The 21,930-nt window shown below is 35.7% G+C and overlaps 1 protein-coding gene across 17 annotated transcripts in view; it reads left to right on the top strand.

Moving 5' to 3' along the window:
* Positions 1 to 21,930, top strand: part of DST (dystonin) — a 301,419-nt gene that overhangs the window by 246,640 nt on the left and 32,849 nt on the right. For all 17 annotated transcript variants that reach the window (XM_050316395.1, XM_050316379.1, XM_050316384.1 and 14 more), the window contains 13 exons: positions 2,205 to 2,324; positions 2,499 to 2,606; positions 4,366 to 4,584; positions 7,517 to 7,720; positions 10,581 to 10,812; positions 11,164 to 11,390; positions 12,092 to 12,214; positions 12,956 to 13,057; positions 15,109 to 15,210; positions 16,101 to 16,274; positions 17,051 to 17,206; positions 19,407 to 19,604; positions 20,102 to 20,230. In XM_050316395.1, the coding sequence (XP_050172352.1) occupies positions 2,205 to 2,324; positions 2,499 to 2,606; positions 4,366 to 4,584; positions 7,517 to 7,720; positions 10,581 to 10,812; positions 11,164 to 11,390; positions 12,092 to 12,214; positions 12,956 to 13,057; positions 15,109 to 15,210; positions 16,101 to 16,274; positions 17,051 to 17,206; positions 19,407 to 19,604; positions 20,102 to 20,230 (2,094 nt within the window). The remainder of the gene's footprint in view (positions 1 to 2,204; positions 2,325 to 2,498; positions 2,607 to 4,365; positions 4,585 to 7,516; positions 7,721 to 10,580; positions 10,813 to 11,163; positions 11,391 to 12,091; positions 12,215 to 12,955; positions 13,058 to 15,108; positions 15,211 to 16,100; positions 16,275 to 17,050; positions 17,207 to 19,406; positions 19,605 to 20,101; positions 20,231 to 21,930) is intronic.

Below are 21,930 nucleotides of genomic sequence, written 5' to 3' on the forward strand. Positions count from 1 at the left end.
GGAAGCTGGAAGGCTTAAAGAACTAATGCAATATCCTGGGTTTTAACTTCCTGACCAAAATGCTCCCAGATGGATAGATTCATCTTAGACAGAAATTTAGCTGCATGGTTTAATCCTCATTTCTCAGTACTGAAAGCACTGGTTGGGGTCCACTAGTGAAGGAGTGCTATGTAGAAACACAAGGTCGTGTTCTACTTTTGGCTTACTTGTTCTTCACTCTAAATCAGCCATAGAGAGTGCTTTTAGAAAGCATTCATGGAGCAAATCACAGCATCATCACATTCAGAAGTCAATCATTCCTGGTTCGAAGAAAAAGTATCACAATGAACTATGCTTGGTTAAACTGGATGGGATTAAGTAAATCATGTCATAGTGACTGAAGGGCTCATAAGTTACTGTCATGCATAATGGGAAGAAAACATTTTGAATTTTGGATTCTGAGAATACCAATTTTATGCTTTTTATTCCTTAATGCTGTTTTTAAGCATTACAAATTACCCTTAGCAAACTGAGTTTAGAGTTCTGTGCCTTCTTGGTGCTATTTAACTTAGAACTTTCACTATCATGCCTTGACTTTGTTATTTCCATTAAATATTTTTCAATATTACTTACATTCCCATGAATATTGTGTACCAGGTAGTCACACTCCAGTTAGTTTGTACATCTAACATTTGGAATTACCTGCTCCATTTATGTCATAAATAGTTGGGCTTCTGAAGAGCTTGGTTGTGAACTGCAGTTAAAACCAGCCTTTAACTACCACTGGTGCATGTGCTTCATGCTGGTGTTTATAGTACTGATTATTTCAGAGCATACATATATTATGAAGTCACAATATTTAGTAGGACAAAACTTACTTTCTCTTACTTTAAATGAGAAATGACGTATAGTGAAAAAGAATGTTGTGCTCTTTCATTTACCAAATGGATTATAAAGGCTGAAAAAGATTGACTCGTGAAGAATGAAATCTCAGAACCACTTTTTTTGGTTTTGTGGAACTCATTTTTAACCACTAAGACAAGCCTGATTTAGTGATTGAAGTGAACTCCAGCCATGTTAAGGAGCAGGGCTGTCATAGTCTACAGCCGTAAAGGTGCAGACCAGCATATTTCAAGACAAGTGCAACTGAGAGTGTTCAGAAAGAGACTTCTGAGGAAAGTGTGGGTATCAATAAACACAAGTAGCAGCTTCTGACCTAAAATGTCCCAACAGACTTTTACAATAGCTCAGAGCCGTATTAATGTCAGCTAATTTCAGTGGGGCTCAGAGTTTTAAATAATTCAAAAAATAAATTCTTAGTAGTTTCTACATTGTGCATCTGATACATCCATGTAATATTTCACTATGGCTTAGGCTCAAACCTGCCCTGGTTGAGCTTCAACATGTGTATGCTAAGATGCATGCCTATAAACTTGATCTGAAGAGAGAACGCATGATATTTTTTTTAATTTGGTCTTAGATTTCAGAAGACTTACGTCCACACATGCTCCTTTTCGTGTTCTTCGCCATTTAGTAAGAAACAGGCCCTTTAAGTCCTCTGATTATGTTAGTGCTTTGAGGTAATTTCTGGAACATTTAAATGTTGACTAATTTTAGTCAGAAATTAATTGTTTAGGAGCAGGATGGACTGCACCTAACTTCTCAGAAAAATTTTGCATTTAATCTGAGGTCCAGTTTTGGATGAAGTCCTGCCTCCTCTGAATTCGGTGAGGGTTTTGCCCTGACTTAGTTGAACTGGGATTTTTTTTCCTTGATAATTTAATACCAAAGCAGCTCTTCAGATTAATAGGGTATCATCAAACATCTGTGTCTCAGGATAATTGCAACACTAGCAATAATAATAAACAAAGAGATGGAAAAGACCTGTGAAAGTAGAATAAAATTAAAATAAACAGTCTAGTTAAAATTCTGAGATTATAACCCTTTTCATTTTCTTATGACTGTTAGAGAGCTGTAGGCTTTGGAGAAAAGTATTTGCTTCTGTTGCTTTGTCATTCTTATGAATTAAGCTGCTTGTATTACAATCCCTCAGAACCATTTTGGGCTTTATATTTCATTATATAAAAACCTCAAATGTAAAGTGAGCCACTATCTTTCTAACAATTCAAAAGTATACTCTTCAGTCTTCTTTAAAATTTTTGAAACAGTTATTCTAATTTCATGTCTATAGAACTGCTGAACTAATTCATGTCTCCCTCATTTAGTTTGATCAAGCAGCTGATGCTGAATTTGCCTGGATTGCAGAAACAGAAAAGAAACTGATGTCTCTGGGTGATATTAGACTTGAGCAAGACCAGACCACAGCTCAGCTGCAAGTTCAAAAGGTAAAAGAAATGCGTTTCCAACTGTCATGTTAATTATTGGCCGGCACACTCTCCATCTAGAAAATGTACTGGCATGATTTAATTTTCAGTCTATCATAATTAATGAACTTCAAAACCCAGTTTTTACTCCATATAATTTTTTTTTTATTCTAACTATTTTTCTTGTGTTTCAAGGCTTTTACCATGGAGATTTTAAGGCACAAAGATACCATAGATGAACTTGTTAAATCTGGCTATAAGATTATGAAAACATGCACTGAAGAAGAGAAACAGATGATAAAGGTAAAATTCCTTAAATTGCAGCTACAGTGGTAGATATGCAGACAGCATATAAGTAGAAGTATTTGTATAGTGTCTTGCTTGAAATACTAATGGGAAAGCATTAATTACAATCATTTCTAGTCAGAGGATTGTAGTACTAGAAAAAATGCCCTGTGTATCCCTCTCCTTCCTTCAGGGTGTTCAAAGAGCAAACACTGTGTACTTACTTCATTGCCTGACACTAATTTGGAGCCCCATTTATCATCTCCGTCTGTGGTAAATAGTATTTTAGCCTATAGATGATTGAGTGAAGAGATATTAGTCATCTGGGATGGTGTGTGGAGTCTGGCTGTTTATCTTCCAAGTTCTTTTGGGTCAGTGACACTCTGGCGTGTGCGTTTCTGTGCCGGATTCGATGTCTGTGCACCTCGGTGTGAATCTTTACTTTCATTTCTGCTGATTTCCGTATGGGCCTTGCTTGCCAAGATTATTCTATCCTGTTGGTTGTCACAGCCTGTGAAAGGCATTCTTGTGCCTTTGTTTATTACACACACACACACACACACAGAGCCTAATGTTGGGACTGCAAACATGTACAGATGGATTTTTTGTGTTGGCTGTTGACTTTAAGAAGGATTAGTTGTGTGGTTGGGATTTTTTTGCTAAATTATGGTGAGGCTGGATATGTTGTGTAAATTTAATCCTTCCAATGACCACCCTCCTTGAACAGCAGTGCTTTAGTAATTGTGCTCTGCTGCAAGGACTCTGAATAAATTTGATTTGCTCCTAAGTGAATTTAAAATAGATGAGAAGTCCTGTCTTCAAAACTGTAGTCATAAGGGAGAGCAGTTTTGTGTGAGTCTCTATTAAATAGTTTTATTTGTCAAAAATACTGTATATCTGTGTATTAGACTATGTTTTGTCCTCTGGATAGCATCTTTTTACTTAATTTATGTGCAAGACATAACAAAGGAAAGGATAGCTTGTTCTGCCAAAAAAAAAAAAAATTCTTTACTTCACATTCAAAGGCTTGCTTGTATGTCTGGTTTTTCCAAGGCTAGGATTTATATGCATTGTCATATATAATATTTCATAAACTTGATAACATGGGCAGTCTTCCACAGGAAAAATGTATGGCTAGTTGATACTTTCTTATATTATCACATGCCCAAATACAGTAGATTTGTAATGTTTAAAGCTTATACTTCTATCAGTATTATCTGTTATTAATGTTAATACATTCTCATTAAGTAATTTATGCTAACGTGGAAAATAATGTTTTGTGGTTGCTTTTGTAAGTTTGTGAACTACAGGCACAACGGTGTAAACTATTCTCTTGCCAGATTAAAAAAAGAGCCCCAAACCCAACAGCCCAACAGATTTTGTGTATTGTTCATGCTGCTTTGATTCAGAAATGCTGCGGAAAACTTAATTTCTGCCAAGTGTCACTGAAGACAGGCATCTGCAGTAAGGAATTGGGGCTAAGATCTGCAGTCAGACCATTTGCAGCTTGACTGGAAGCCGTATGAGTAAAGTGTTATTTGTAAATACCACTATCATTAAATATATCCTAAATGCTTTGCAAGTACTCTGCCAAATTCTGGTCTGCCCCATTATTCATTCTGTCTACTTTAAACACCAATACTGTAAAAACATTATCAAAACTAAAATTTGGTTCACTGTGAATTGGTGCTATAGTTATCAAAGACTGTTTAGAAATTAAGGTAACGGACACATGGAAAAACATACATTGAGGTTTTTTATTAATATTACTTTACAGAAAAAAATGGAGAGCCTCTTACAGAAATATGATGCAGTCTGTCAAATGAACTCAGAGAGAAACCTTCAGCTGGAACGGGCTCAGTCCCTGGTTAACCAGTTCTGGGAGACTTATGAAGAGCTTTGGCCATGGTTAACTGAAACAGAAATGATCATCTCTCAGCTCCCTGCGCCAGCCCTTGAATATGAAACTTTAAAGCAACAACAAGAAGAACACAGGGTAAGCATTTTGCCAGTTTTGAAAAATGAGGTGTCAAACCCCAGGAAGTATTTTGCTAAAACTGTGGAGTATTCTGCAAAACGCTTAAAACCCAAACAGATATTTTTCTGTTGAAAAGAACCTATTATTTAAAATAATAATAAAAAGTAAATATATTTTCTGTCATTCCTCTACCGTTTACCAAACTCTGCATGCAAACTGGAGTCTCTGGAGAAGGCAGAAAATTATGTATAAGCATAAAAGAAGGCTCAAGGAGAAAAAAATCTACCATTGTACTGAGAAAACCGAGCACATAAAAGTTATTAGTTAAGAAGTATATTTAAAAGTACACATTAATGTCAGTATTGGAACCAACCAAACCCATAAACTGAAAGAACAGGCATGGGTTGTTGGAGCAAGAAACAAAAAGGGGGTACATTCTGTATACAGATATGCACATCTGTTGATCTTATGTACATATAAAAAAATTAGCTGTTATTGAAACTGAACTTACCTGAGTCAGGAAGATGGACAATTAGAGAGCCAAATAATTTCTCATGTCAAGAATGTTTGTTATGTACTAATTAAAACAAATAATTGTTTACCATAACATCACAAAATAGAGGCAACGTTGTTGTAGACTGGCCACTCTGTGGGCTCTCTTACATGGATATATATAATCAGCTGGGATAAAAATTAGTATATTTCAACAGTGGCTACTACTGTCACATGGAATTAGATATATCCCACTGAGGTTAAAATCCTGCATGTTTTGGCAGATGCAAAACCTGTATGGCCACTGGAGATACCTGTCTCTCCCTGCTAGCATAGGTTTTTTTGTGTTTTTTTTTTTAATTTTAGCTGCCTCAATTAAGTGACTCAAGTCAGATAGGATGAACCCTGGCTTCAGAGTCTTGTTTACTCTGAGACCAGCTAATGAAATGTGCCACTCTTATGTACTGGTAAACACTGCGTTCACTCATTTGTCTTCCTATTATGTCCAGAATGAACAAACAAGTTCTGTTAAGACTAACTATATAACCTGAGCTTTACAAGCTATCTTGATTAGTCAACGTGAACCATATCATGCTTGCTTTACTTACAGGATTGTTCCTCATCTACTTTAATCATGCTGCTTCCATGAGAGGCCTAGATGAGCTTCTATTTTTGCATTTTCCCTGGGCTATGCCATTAGCTGAGATTTGTTTGTTAACTAGAAGATTAATGTTAGGCACTCTTAACACGTAATCTGCTCCTAAACAGTTGTTTACTGGAATTGTTTACCCAGTAGTAGACCCAGAGAAGACTAAATCATTCATTGTTCTGTTAAAAAGAAGAAGCAGGGAAAAAGGTTGTTTTCAGCGTGAATTGACAACATTTCTGTTCTGATGTATTTACTGATGTCTATCTTTGTTCCAAGTTGTGGAATTCATAGAGTTGATTCTGTGCTAGTAACATGCAGTCAGTTTGGTTTGAAATGAGCCGTGGGCAGAGTATTAGCACAAGGTTTGGACCCATAGCTCCGGTGGCCTTGTGTCAAATCATCTCTGTGCTCAAAAGTAAAACACACAAAATTATTTTCTAAAACCTTTAAAGCTGTTCTTACTTTCTCCTTATCCTCTTCTCTACTAATCAGTGTTATTTTTCTTGTGGCAAGGTATGCAAATAGAGTTACATTCAAAGTAAGTAGTTAGAATCAAGGGGGGGGGTGTATTTTCATTGCTGTTTGGTCATTGTGGGACTGAAGAGTCATGGTCACTGTCTTTTCAGTGTTCTCAACCTCTGCTCTTCTGGGGAGGAGCAAGGAAGCAAGCCAGTATCACGATTTCTTTTTAAGGGAAGGATTGTAGTTGAAGAGAAGGGAATTTATTTACACTGAGACTGATATAGTCTTTTCTGTGTCTTCATTAATTTAAACAAATTCTCAGCTGGGAGGAACAGCGCACGTGCCTCTCATGTCCTTGCACAGGGGCTGTAGGATAGAACACATGAAGTCCATGGCACTGAGGGAGACAGTGCCTCGCAAGACAGTGGATTTTTCTGAAAAGGGAGGTAAAATATGAGAAAGTAAATAAAATGAGGGAAGGATGGGGCTAGTCCCACAAAAAAAACCTTTCCCTTTTGTCAGTTCTATGGGCACAAGGAAGAAAATCTGAAATCCTTAAACAAGTTGGAAGACACATTGTGACATTTCACTTCCACAAGCCTCTGCTCAGTCTTTGGCACAGTTTTGACTTCAGGAGTGGATGATGAGAGGCAGTAGGTGGTTGAGGTCAAATTTAATTCACTTACTAATTACTTGTTAAACATTGTGTCAATTGAATAATAAGTGCTGTTATGAAGACAGAGGGGTCTTGTGGCCAGAGACTGCTAAACTAGGTTGATAAGTCTCTACTGATCACCCTTCCATGTCCTTTTGTCCTTTCACTGATTTCTTTGACGCTCCCTTATGCTGGGTTTCCTCTTCTTAAATCAAGTCTAATTTGAATTAATTTTCTGGCAATGCCAGTACCTCTTTCTGTGATGTTCCTCAATGAAAGGCTTTGCAGCAAGTGACCAGTATCAACATGAAAAGTATACATGTGGTGGTGTTACGCCCATGTCTGGAATATTGTTGCCAGTTCTGTTATTATAGGTACTAATATGATGGGGAATGTCTGTTGCTAGGATCATATGCATAGTTAGCATCTTATATTTTACCTGTAATCATATGTCCTACCTGAGTGTTGCACAGGCATTTCCAGTGTGTCTCTAATTCTGATGTTTTATGCCCGGGTAGCTCTCTGTTGGAATGGGAACGATCACTGACAAAGCAGTCTTTTATTTTTGCTTTACATTAGGATGAAGGGTATTTGTTTAGAATTTCTTGCCAGCTGGATGTGTTGGAAGTGTGGACAGTTGTAATGTGGTGGTGCAAGCATAAGAAACTGATAAGTTGTTTCATTTGTTATAGCAACTGCGTGAGCTGATCGCTGAGCACAAGCCTCATATAGATAAGATGAACAAAACTGGGCCTCAGTTGCTGGAGCTGAGCCCAGGAGAAGGTTTTTCTATCCAAGAGAAATATGTGGCAGCTGACATCCTTTACAGTAAAATCAAGGAAGATGTCAAAAAGCGAGCACTGGCACTGGATGAAGCCATTTCTCAGTGTACCCAGGTATTAGTTTAAGTTTAAAATATAATTGGGTTCATTCAATGGAAAAATACACATTGTCATCTTGTATGTATATATCAAGACTAAACTGCTGTTTCACCTGGATTTTTCAACCTAATGGCCTGCAAATGTTCATATCACGGCTAATGGCATTGATTTTTCTATTTCTTGAGAGGTTATAATTTTATATATTGGTCAGTATTATGACTTTGTAGCAATTGAAAAATGTTATTGCTACTTAATTTTGAAGTAAAAAATCAAGTAGTCTAAAACCATGGGATTTTATTTTCACTTTTGTTTTCTCTTACTGATCTCTTAGTAGCTGATGCTTCATTTGTAAATGAATGTCACTTTTAATCAGTTAATTTGAGTATAGTTATTTCTAGAAATTGGCAGCTGAAGTTAGCAGAGAGCTGTCGGTGAAACTAGAGGGTAGTTTAGCAGTGTAAATAGCATTTGCTCTTCACTGCAGACCTAAAAGAACTTAATGTAACATATACGGAAACTGTTAGTTAAAAGTATTATGAGCAAAGTTATACTTCAAAAAACATCATCAGCGTAAAATTCAGGTCAAGTCCACAAATGCAGCATCTTCATTTCAAAGCTTCCCTAGCCTATGAAATGAACCTAAATGGAGGATTGTCAGGTGTCGCATTCTAGCGACTGTTAAATATTGGGTTAATTGCCATTAAACCCACACTGAATTTCATTTACTCAACCCCAAATTCAGAAAAGAACTTGGTAAAACTTTGTACGTAAACCCATAAAAAAATCTGATTAAAAATACTTTGTTCTATACTGGTGTTTTTATAGGAAATTCCCCTTTTTTTTCTGTTCACTGGAAATTAAGTGCTATATTCTGTTAAGGTCTTAAATACTAAATGAAGAAATACACCTTGAAATGCTTATCAAGCCTCCATTCTAAGTAATTTTTGTCAAGTTGTTATACTTAATGTCATATTCCTAGCCCCTGGAGGCTGAGTTTAAGAATGTGAGGCAAAAAGAAGTGACATCAGATGTCATCCTGCTTTTGAACTGTTTATATAGATATATATAACATATATATATATAAAATGTATATACATTTTTAGCAACCCTTATTCACACCTATGAAAGATGCCTGATTATTGAGATCCTGTGTTTTTCTATGTCAGAAGTGCTTGGTCCTCCCCATATTTGGAGCTGCCCATTTAAAAATCAAGATATTTACTTAATATTCGAGTCCCTGTTTTGTATGTGATAGACATCAACATGTTATACTGGCTAAGTACAGAAAGAAAGAATTAGAAATGCATTCTTTGGTAACACCTAAAATATAATCAGAAGTTGAGAAAATACTTAATTATTTATGCAGTACTTTATGTTTCATTTTATATACCTAAATGTATATGCAGATGGCAAAGCAAAACATTGTAATGCCCACAGAATCTAATTACATATAATCTTCTTTTTTTATTAAGATACATAAATATATATTATCACAGCTCTGTACTATGATGTCTATGTCAATGTTTGTCTAGACATTCCTTGAAAAATAATTATTTAACTCTTCATGTTTTAAATTATATTAAATTGCATTATGTATCAAAGGAAGGTCATAATGTATTGAGGTAGAATGAGAGGGTGTCATTTACTTGCATTTTATTCCTTTTAAGTTCTAAAACACTGTCTCATTCTTTGAGGTTGTGTACAAGGAGGGCCACTGAATGCACTGACAACTTAAAAATGTAATATATGTCCTAGAATTCGACGTAGATATTGCAAATTTAATATCAATTTTTATAATTTTTGGAAGGATTTCTTGCCACAATCAGTTTTTCAGAAGTCTTGAATGTGGGAAGGCTACTTATCTTTCATAATACATTTTGCTGGTTTGTATGACATTCACGCTTCTAACAAAAACACTGAGTGCCGTAACATTAGTCACAGAGTCTGATTTGAAGTGGGTTGTATGGTGGGGAAAAAGTAATTACATTTATATTGCCTGTGTTCCTTTGAACAGAAGGGATGTAGCTATTTGTTTACATAAGGTAATCTTGTTTTGCTGTGCTCCTTCTAGCACTGTTCCCAAGTGTTGTCAGGAGTGCTTTTTGTAGATCCTGGAGGGTCATTAAATGCACCCACGATTTATGGATTTCTTTAATTCAAAAAGGGGCATGGTGGTGAGAGATTTTTAGGAATCTTTATGAATCCCAAAGCATATAGTAAAGGCTAACTTTGGATCTATGCCAAAGGATGACCCTTGTTAACACAGCTGTAATTCAGTTTCTAAGCACCTACTTGGGCTCAACCAAACATGGATAAATATACTATATACATTATTGTGTGCTTTTAGTTGCAGACAGTAACGTACCTTTACTGCATGAGCAAACACCACCTGGCCACTAAGAAATGTCTTTTTGAATGACCTCACATATCAAGCCCTAATCAGTGGTTATTTAACAGTATGTTGGTTGTAACAGGAAAATGTATGTATGTAATTGTAAGGTAAATATATTTCTAAATGATGAAATCAGACAGCCATTTCTCCCTAAAATAAGCTACCAACCACTTTATGAATTACACAGGACTAAATGCAAGTAGATTCTGCTGTACTTCAGAGGAAGTGTCTCAGGACTGTACACAAACTTAATAGTAAAATTCTTAAATTTGAGAGGCAGTACCATTTTGCAAGGTTATTTTTGTAATTTAGATACTAAAGGAGCCAGGAGTGGGGGCATTGCAAGGTGCACGTATATATGTTGGATAGAGATGTTAATTTTAAAGTACCTTTTTCCAAGAGAATTTCAGATGCCATTTTTCATGTTAGGGTTTTTTTTCTAACTTCTCTACCACTTCTTTTTGTCCTTTACCACCCTCCCAGTTTCATGACAAGATAGATCCAACTCTTGAGAGTCTGAAACGCATAGTTGAACGTCTGAGGCAGCCACCTTCAATCTCGGCAGAGGTTGAGAAGATTAAAGAGCAAATCAGTGAAAATAAGAATGTATCTGTGGATCTGGAAAAACTTCAGCCAGTGTATGAAACGCTTAAACAGAGAGGGGAGGAAATGATTGCTCGCTCAGAAGGCACTGATAAGGATATATCTGCTAAAGGTAATAGACTGAGAAAACTTTCATGTAGTGGAAATGCAGTAAGCTGCAGCATATAAAATTCTTCATTTCTGATGACCACTAATCTGGGGAATGTATTCTTCTGGAGAAGCTGCTAAAGATTTGTAAAAGCAAAGCATTCATTTAAAATAATTAATTGTGGATATGACCTTTGTTTTATTTTTAAAGGCCATAGTGGTTTTTTCCACTTAACATTATAAGGAATCCTATGAAGAAACAATTTTAGAGTCTAAATTTTAAAATGTACACATATGTTTCTGCTGTAGAACTGGAGAGAGATTTATGACCAACAATTATTTGCCAAGGTAGTAATCTAGTTCCTTTGTTGTTTAGCTGTTCAAGATAAACTGGACCAAATGGTCCTAATTTGGGAAGACATCCAGACCTTGACTGAGGAAAGGGAGGCCAAACTGTTGGATGTAATGGAACTAGCTGAAAAGTTTTGGTGTGATCATATGGCTCTTGTAGCTACTATTAAAGATACTCAGGACTTCATTCGAGAACTGGAGGGACCTGGAGTTGACCCATCTGTAGTCAAGCAACAGCAAGAAGCTGCAGAGGTCAGTAGAAAGTAATTTCTTGATTTGAAGTACTTTATGGTATGCAGATGAAAAACAGAATTACTATGAAATACCATAGGAGAATATATTATTTGTTAGAGACCAAGAGGGATAATTGTGTAGAAATTTACAATAATGGTATCTCAAGAGTCTACAGTTAATAACATGTATCAGTGCTTAATTGCAATGAGCATACAACATGTGCCTGCTGTTATATTTCCTTATTTGTTTATAAACATATATATAATAACCATGTCACCAAGACTCTTAAAAATTATACATACTTTAGATTCCTTGAGTACTGTGTAACATCTAAATGAAAGGTGTACAAATGTATTATGCTCTATGAATTATCCTCTAAGCCTGTAATTATTTATGCTGATAGTTAAAGATTTAAAGGTTGAATGATAATCTCTGACAAAGAAGACACTGATTAAAGAAATCTAATTTAAGACTTCCTGTTTATTTTTTTCATCTAATGCAAAATGGTATCATAAGGCATTGTTTCAATTTAAACTGATGTCAGCTGATTTCACTCTGATACTGCAAAGGGATGCTTATATTTTAAGCATCTGACTGTGAGTCCAAGTGACCTGAAAGAAAACAAAAGGGAAATCGTGTTGTGTTTTATCTTGAAAGCAAGTTGTACATAAATTATTAAATTTAGTAATAACAGTGTTGGATTTTTTTTCTCTTTGTAGGCTGCTAAAGAAGAAATTGATGGACTACAAGAAGAACTAGAAACAGTTGTGAGCCTTGGCTCTGAACTTAGAGCTGCTTGTGGAGAGCCTGACAAACCTATTGTAAACAAGAGTATAGATGAGGTATGGGAAATGCACATGCTTAGGTCTGTTACATGAGATGCTTGTTCAGCTGAAGTTGGTATATTCCCCATGCCCCCAACAACTTTTGAAAATAAAAATTTTGTGGCTAGAGTGAGACACCGCTGAAGCTCCTATGGGAAAGTAAGGTTTGCCTTTGGAGTAAATGAATCAGAATAGATTAGAATGTACAGACTGTTTTACTTCATTGACTTATAGTAAAAGACAGACGTTGATTTTTTTTGTAAAAGACAGATTTTTTTTTAAATCCTCACTGATTAATATGGTAGATGTCTACTTCTTGCAAAAGTAATGCTAGAATAAGTTTTGGATATATCTGGATATATTTATGCATAGTGAGACATTAAGCGAGACAATCCTGTTTGGATGACTAAAATGTACTTTTTATTTTTCTAGTGTTCTGCAATGTATGATTCTTTTAAGCTACTTTTATTATAATGATGTAACTCTAAATGATGTAGTAGTATTTCCTCTCTTAACTATAATTTCTATGTTAATAAAAATATTCAATCGGTATTGAAGGTTACAGCTTTTGTAATCCAGAATCTCTAGTGAATTCTGAAAGAAACTAGATATGCAGTGATAGGGAGAACAAGAGTGGAATGAATATGAACTATTCATGCTTAGTTTATTGGTGTTATTGATCAGTGAAGAATTAGTAATTGCTTATTATACAGCAGTAAAATTCTTTTGTTCATTGGAGTAAATTGCACTTACTTGCAGCTGAATTCTGCCTGGGATGCCCTAAACAAAACATGGAAAGAACGGGTAGATAAGCTTGCTGAAGCTATGCAGGCAGCTGTTCAATATCAAGATGGACTGCAGGTAAGATGATGTGATATACCTAACCCAATCTTGAGTCAATAGTATTTAATGTGGTTGTAGTAAAAAATGTCATGTGATTAGGTAGGTGACAAGTAATGTATCACCCTGATTGTAGTGACTATTTTCTTCAGGAGGCAGGTATTTGTTTTCAAGATTGGTTGGGTTTTTTTCGTTGAGGGGGTTTTGCATTAAAGAATAAATCTGTTGGGTTGTTTTCTTCATGTGTATTTTCTTCATGTCCATATATTGCACTGAGTTTAGATTAAAAATTAGTGTCTCCTTGTTTATTGATAAGAGCAGAGGGTTTTTGACATCACACATTCATAGTAATCCTGCTCACATTTTCTTGAGATAGCCAGTGCTTCACATGGTAGGCAAGCTGAAGTTGTGACACATCTTCATGATCTGAAAGGAACAGATTACAAGTTCATATACTAACTTGTTGGTTTTTTTTTTTAATTTTTTTGAGTGGAGGACAGTTAAAGGACTTGAATTTTATTCCACCTTTTTTGTAGGTCAACTAGTCAAGTTTGTATATTTTAAGCAAAAATATTATTAACATAATGTTGCTGGACCATTATACTCAGTATAATTTATCTTATCACAATACTTTAGAAGATGATTCCCTTTTTAAATCTGTAGGTAAATTTTCCACGAGTTTTTCAGGTTTTTTAAGATGTCTTGTACATTTTACTTCCTACAACTGATGAAGTTCAAAAAAAATTCACAAGGGGAGGTTGGACTAGATGACCTTTAAAGGTCTTCCAACCCAAATTATGCTTTGATTCTATGTCTTTTCTCTTTATGTGCTGTTGGAGTTTTGTTGTTGTTTTTTTTCCCTTGGTGGAATTACTGTCTTCTTTGGTTCATTAAATCATTAAAATTAAATTGTACATGACACTGAGGGCAGTTCCTTCTGTATTTGGTGCAGATCAAGCAGCAGAACACTCCTTAATAATAACACAACATACCTGTTTTGCAGTGCATCCTCACTTAGTATTTTTCTCCAATTTCTCCTATGTTCATACTGTGCAGAGATTGACTAGGCAATTAGGAACATACCCATTGATTTAAGTGCTTTCTACTTCCTATGACTGTACATTGTACATCCTACAAGCTTGGTACTTTGCAAGAACTGAAATTAAGTGCTGTCTTGCACTCATTTCAATGGACAATATGAAAAGTGTCATGACCAGATTGTTAACTGCAGCTGCCTCATCCTGTTGAGCACTTTGGGGTTAGTGCTCCTTTTCTCAGGGAGCTGTGTAGCAGGGGCAAGTTCAACAAGTTGTCCTAAGCCTTTCTTCATAGTGATATCTCTATACATAATAGGCAGGAGGAAGAGGGCCTAGCAGAGGTGTTTTTTATCCTGTGCAATTACCCAGATTGATGCAGCTGTTCTTTATCTTTGTGAAGTGTTCTTGGGTTTCTGCATTGTATCAGGAGCAGAAGAAATACTCACAAAGCATCAGAACTGGAGAGATGTCACTTTTTTTTTTTAAGTTATAACTGCATTATCCTATGGAGATTCATTCTAGCTCAGTTATGGTCCTTCACGACCTAATATGTACTGAATGTGTAGTTCCATGTTTCTTACACAAATAACATTCTTCAAAAAAAGTTTGCTTGTAATCCTCGTTTAAGGTATGTTATCTACCACCTTCCATTTCCACTCCAAACAACTGTAGAACAGAGTTTGTCTTACATTTACCTTTTAGGGTATTCATAAAAATTACGGATTTTACACAAGAAGTAGAGTGCTACTCAGCAGGAATAATTCTGGCAGAACATTGCTGCTAATAGAAGCAGCAGCTTGTACATTCAGTCTTACGGCTTGTACATTCCTGTAATTGTTACATGGATGCTTGACATTTGTTTATTGTATTGCAAAGAAACCCTTTTGCTGAGAAAGTTATTTTCTTTTAAAGAGCACAGCAATACCTTCTCTGGAATGAAAGAAAAAAAAAAAGTTCTGATATTTTACTTAATACAACTTTCAAACATAACAATATTTCTCTGCTCACGCTTGAATTTCCTGCTGTGATTTTCAGGCATTATTTGACTGGGTAGACATTGCTGGCAGCAAGTTAGCATCTATGTCCCCAGTTGGAACAGATCTGGAGACAGTGAAGCAGCAAACTGAGGAACTTAAGGTATGAACTAGCAATTTATTTCTTTTATATTTACATCTGTCTGCATTTGTCTGTGTTGTTTAGTATTTTTCAAGAGTCAGAAGCAATTTTCATTTTAAATTTCTGGTAAAAAAGAATCTCTATGAAAATTTCCAAATATTTCATTGCAAAATTTTCATTTTAAAATGTGCTTAAGTTTAAAATCTATTCCAAATTTTTAAGACTACATTTTATTTTTTAATACAGTCTGATAGCCCAGAAATGCTTTTAGCGTAATTCATTCTCTTTCAAAAGCTATAAGGTTATTATGCACAGGTTCTTTTGCTATGACCTTTATGTTTTCTGGTTTCTAATAAGAACAGATTCTTTGAGGCTCTGAGCAAATGCCTCCAAAGCTTTGCTTCTGCCATTACAGGCTTTATCTAAATGCTCTCACAGGTCATGGCATTCCCAGTACATGAGTAAGGGGAAAATAAAATTTTCAGGCTAACTTAGAAACCTGTCTGCATGAGTCTGGATCTGTGACTGAATGTGCCTCTGACATTGGTAGGCTGTTATATTTAAAAAGCAGGGATGTATAATGATCAGAGAATGTTTTTGGTTTTGTTGCTCACCTGTAGATTTTGTTGGCTGTGGGTAGGTTGTTTTATCTATTTTGTGGTGTAACTTCAAATGTATCATAATATTACATAGTTCAGAAAACCATATGTGTGCAAGTTGTATTCAGAGTGCTGCACAAGTTACGTGTACAAGAGGGTGTTCTACTTAAGGAAAATCACTTTCAGTTCTTTTGAAGAATAATTCCATTTGAAGTTTAAAGCATTATACCGTTATAACCACAGGAGCTAGAGCACAGAATCATAGAATTACTTGTGATACATTTATATGTATTCTTTTTCTATTTACCATAGCAATTTAAGACAGAAGCTTATCAGCAGCAGATAGAAATGGAACGACTAAACCATCAGGCAGAACTATTGCTGAAGAAGGTAACACAGGAGAGTGACAAACACACTGTTCAAGACCCTCTCTCAGAGCTGAAAATACTGTGGGACAGCCTAGAAGAAAAAATTATAAGTAGACAGGTAAATATGCTTGGAGCTGGGGGCTTTATTCATGACTCAGATTTCTGCAAAAGGATCTTTGTGGTGTATAATGTTCGTGTTAATTTACGCATTCCTTTTAGTTTGGAAATTACAGAACTATATGTAACAGAATTTGAATTTAACAATTCATTGAGGAGTTGTTTGGTTTGTTTTTAAAACCCTTTTTAAATTCTCTATCAGCAGTGCCCATTGAATCATTATTATTTTGTTTGGTAGCAGTTGAAAACGTTTTTATATGGGCAAAAGTAATATTAGCTGCTGAGCTGAGCACTTGAAAAAAAGCCCCAACAACTTAATATTAAACTATTTCAGTGTTCTTTCCACATATTATCAAACTGAGAGATTTAAAGATGCAGTGCTTTGAAGTGTACTATTTTTTCTAAACTGAATCATTCCATGACAAAGAAAAGATTTTAAAAAGATCATGCACCAAATTGCATTTATATTGAAATGATGTTTTAATGATGAAAAACTGCTGACATACCTGATGAGAGAACCTCCAAACTTAACTCTGCCCTAATTGCATTGCTTCTTCCAAGGTCAGGAATTTAAGCCTGGAATGTAAGGCTTTACAGTGGAATTGCCAACTCAGCTTTAATTGTAAAGCAGTTGCTTGTGCAGGATAACTGTTTCTCCCTGGTTTTTATGCTATTATATGCATGGACTCTGCTCTGGATTATAGTGACTAATGGTAATATAAGCCAATTCAATAGCATTGTGAAACTATTTTATTGTTAATTTTATTTTTACTATAGCACAAGCTGGAAGGTGCCTTGTTAGCCTTGGGGCAGTTCCAGCATGCCCTGGATGAGTTACTGACATGGCTGACACATACAGAAGACCTGCTGAATGAACAGAAACCCGTGGGTGGAGACCCCAAGGCTATTGAAATTGAACTTGCCAAACATCATGTATGTAATTATAATGAATATTAACTGAAATGTTATTTTGATATTTATCTTAGGGATGAATTTATCTTAGAACATGATAATGCTCTACATAGATTTTCAAGATGCGGATTATAGCTGAAATGCAGGCTTGGAAAAAATAATATCTTTCCTCTTACTCCTCCACTTTCCTCTCTTGCTTGCATATGCTATGCAAGTGGCATAGGTTTTAGCCAAAAAAGCTGCTCACCTCAGTCTCCACCTCTAATCACCTAGGGAACTCAAAAGTTACTGAACCTGCTACTCCCCATGAAGCAATAAACTTCTTGATTTAGTTTTGTTTAAGCCAGGTTTCACAAACTGCACAACTGTTGCAGATATCTGGTTCTTTCTTCCTTCTCAGAACGTAGTGATTTGTTGTTCTAAATTCTGTAAAATTGTATATGTCAGTTGGGTCCAGCTAACGTGGAGAATGCTCTGTGAAAATCTAAATCCCTCATCTTTTTTCTCTTTGTTACTTACAATGTGGGGTTTTTAGGTTTTTGGTTTAGTATTTTTACTTATCACTGTGACTTTGGAGCCCATGGAAGAATGCTTCCACTAATGCCTTTGTTTTGAAGAATGTCTCCCAGGAGCAAGAGAGCTTCCCTACCTCTTTGTGTGACCTCTGTTCATGATGGGGTATTCTTTCTAGGTTTGAAGATTTCATTCTAACCTCATAAGTCCTCTCCTTTTAAATCTGCCATTTAATTTTTGGCCTCCATATGATGTGAAAAGTATTCAGAGTTCATTTTCAATTTTGAAGGAATTAATTGAAATTGACAGTATGCAGATAATTAAGGTATTTTCATTGTCTGTGTTAATGCAGCTATGCAGCTTCTGAAGGCTTGTGTGGTTAGTTGGAATTTGAGCAGAGCACAATATCTACATTGCCTATGTGACTACTGTTATAAACAGGCCCTTTTAAAACAAAGCAAATAGAAGTACAAAACCAGGTTCTGCTCCATGAACCTTTTATATTCTTATCTAATGGAAGTGTTTTACTAGTGAAGAAGCATCCACACATCATTTATGTCTGTGCTGAAGGACTTCAGCAAACACATGAATGAATCTACTTCCTTTTCATAATACAGAGTTTATAGGTTAGAAAGTTCACACAGTAGTGCATCCTGTGGTAGCCTGGAAAAACATCCATCCCTTGAATAACTTCGGAAAGAATAGACCTTGTTCTTAGTGAGTCTCAGCAGGAAGGAAGGGATAAAGATGCATCTGCTTCTGTGAAGATCCCTTTTTTCACCATTAGGAAAATAAAATAATAATAATCTTCTAGTGCTTAGCTTAAAAGAATTAAAGTAACCATGATGTGAATTTTCTATTCAAGGGCTTCTTGTGACTTACTGTTTCATTATGTGCTCTATATAGTTTATTTTACAGTTCCTTTGTATTTAGCTTTGTATTTTTCACATATGCTGGCATTTGAGGTAAGTTTGAGTCAGACCCCATAGAAGTCAGCAGTCATAAACTTGAATTTCTTAGATGGGATTTACCATTCCCCTTCCAAACATTTTTCTTATTTATTTTTCTGTTTCTGTTCTTTTTTGTTCTATATTAAACCTTTTTTTCCCTCCCTATCCTTCTGAAAACAGCATTCGTTTCCCAAATGTCCTTTTTGCCTTGTATGACTTTACTACGGTTGGAGATAATGGGTTTTCAAGCAGATGGAAAAGGTTGTGTGGTGTTAGTACTCCAACCGTTCCCCAGATTTTAGCACAGCTCAGGTGCCCTGGTAGCCTGACTCATGTGAAATGAGTTGTAGTCATGAAATGCATAAAAAGATATCGCGGCAGTCAGGTTGTTGTGTAGCGCAGCAGGCACGTAGTGTTCAAAGAAAAATCATATTAAACAAAAATATGTCATAAGTTAAGAAAAGTGAAGAAATAATTCTTCCCTAGGGCTACTAGAAACTTCTAATAATTTCAGAAATATATGTATTCCGAGGGAATATATTATTCTTTCCAAGATACAAGCATAAACTTTGGTATTTTGGCAGAATGGTCTGTTAGTGCTTTTGATTGAACAGGCCTTAGTTATTATCTTTAATTGCTAATACCTGTGCTGATTTTAAACTACTGTCACTGGACTACAACTAGTTCAGTCACTGTGGTTGCCTTCATCCAGTAATTTACCAACATGGACAGTCATACATGCTGTGTTACAATTGTAGGTGCTACAAAATGATGTTTTAGCTCATCAGTCTACCGTGGAAGCTGTTAAAAAAGCAGGAAATGACCTGATTGAGTCAAGTGCTGTTGAAGAAGCAAGTAATTTACGGAGCAAGTTGGAACTCCTGAATCAGCGCTGGCAAAACTTGTTGGAAAAAACAGAACAAAGGAAACAGCAGCTGGACAGTGCCTTGATCCAGGTGAACAGGAAATGATCAAATATAGAAATAACTCAGAAAAAGTGTCTTTTACATGAACTACATGGATACATGTATTAAAAGTTGGCCTAAATCAAAACCATAATGCAGACACCCCTGAATATGGAGAAAGTTTGAATCCAGCTGTATCTTCCACAGCTGGCCTCTCTCTCTTTTATTGCTGAAACAAGACTTCAGCTTTTGGTCTAGATGTTTTTAAAGGGTGAAATTTCTGTATTGGTGTGTTATTCAGGGAAAACATTGGTCTCACAGTAGGTAATTTAACTTGCTTTCAAGATTTCCATGTTTTTTGAATTGAAATCTAATTGAGCTAGTTTATATTTTGATTTGCTTTTTTCTTTTTTTTTCCTTCCCCTTTCATTTAATCTGATCATTACAAATATCTGATTAAATCTGTTGTCAGTGTACTTATGCATCTAAGCTGGTATTAGAATGGAGAACATTTTAACTAAGCTCTAAAATGCTATGGTGTAATTTAGGCACAAGGTTTCCATGGTGAAGTTGAAGATCTGCAGCAATGGCTGACAGATACTGAACGTCAGCTGTTGGCATCAAAACCTGTTGGAGGCTTACCAGAAACAGCAAGAGAGCAGCTTAATGCACATATGGTAAGTGTCAGTATTAGAATGCTTTGCAATTTGTATTTCGGGACTAACTATCTTTCAAGAGTGTTTTTGGTAAATATGGAATATGTTCCATATATTACCACGTCTGTACAGTATCTTATAAAAATTTAATAACCTTCAAAACAACACTTATTTTCAGTGTAGTTTAGTAGTCTATTGGGACATATGCCCAAAGCTGAACCATTAATAGTGTTGAGACAAATAAAATAATTTTTTCATCCTTAGTCTTGGAAAGAAAAACAGAAAATGTTTGCAGATTTTTCAGTGATCCCTTTTCTCTTCTGACCCCACAACAAAATTTATGCTTTTTCTAGGATTTGAAGTTGAACCTAAAAGTGGCCCACATTCTTTGAACCTTAAGAGACTTGATCCTTTATTCCTTACCTAACCAAAGCTGACATCATTAGCATAGAAGTAAGAAGGGCTACTGGCTCATAGAGGCTGTGCTTTAACTAGAAATGGCAAAGTGACCAGGGTGCCTGAATTATTCCCTTTCTTTCTCTTTAAGAAACATTCTATAGATTTCTCTACTCCCATAGAACCGTAGAGCTTAAAAAAAGACACTTAAACTTGATCTCTTACCTCAGAAGAAGGTGGTTCATAGTGCTCCATTTATGTAAAATCATGTTATGCTATTAGGCCAGGATATAAGCCCAAACCTGGTGATCTAAACTTCTGAACTCCTGGCTCAGAGGTAACAGTGGTATTTACTGAACTGTCCTTGAACTCCAATATGCCTGACACAGTTCCCATTGGAACGCTGCATTGTCAAAGCATTAAAAATAAGATTTTATTTTGGAATGATGCTAAAGGTCATTGCTCACCAACATGGGGCACATTTTTTTTCCTTCCTCTTTTTCTACCAAAATTTGCCAGTAACTATAATTGAGAAAGAATCTTAATTTACAGTTTTAAGATCAGTTATAACAGGAAACTAGATCAAAACACAGAAATAATCCTGTGGTTTTGAACCCCCCTGATCCTTCTCTTTTTGTCTTAAAGGAAAAAAAAGGGAAGAAAAGAGCTTCTTTTTTTTCCCCCTGTGAGAGTAGGATATAATTACAATTCCCTGGAAGTCAGTGGAGCTCTTTCTTTTTTTCATCCTGGACTTAGTCAGATTAGGACCCAAAATTTTTCCATTGAAAACTTCAGGATTTTCTTTACTACATTATTTTGCTATGCAAATGTTCTATACCTACAATGCTTACACATTGATTACTTAAAGGACCTTTAAACTGAATGTAGTATCATAGTTGGACCAAGTCTGGCTGCCCCCAGTAATGTGTATTATAGATGTACAATCACTGTACATGGACACTTTAACAGATTGTTACGGTACTGGTGGCCATCATATGACTGCAGGCATTGGCTGTTATCAACCTTTAAAATAAAGAACTTGATTTTCCTTTAGTTAAACCTTAGTTCTCTCTCTCTCTTTGTTTTTTTTCTTTTTTCGCTGAAATGTTGAGGCCATTGTCATGTTGATTACTAGTCATCATAAGTTCCGAATTCTAACTTGGTCCTCAAACCATTTCTGACGTGAAACTGAAGGAGGAAGTTTTGCACTATATTTTGATTTGTTTCTCTTTGAAAATAAAGTTATGAACAATTTTCTTGTGTACAAGGCCTGTTTCTACAGATATAAATAAAAGATCTCCCAACCATAATTGGCTCTCAAATGG

This window comes from Myiozetetes cayanensis, unplaced genomic scaffold (genome assembly GCF_022539395.1).
Source record: "Myiozetetes cayanensis isolate MyiCay16 unplaced genomic scaffold, myiCay2020 scf2-11, whole genome shotgun sequence".
NCBI classification, from domain to species: domain Eukaryota; kingdom Metazoa; phylum Chordata; class Aves; order Passeriformes; family Tyrannidae; genus Myiozetetes; species Myiozetetes cayanensis.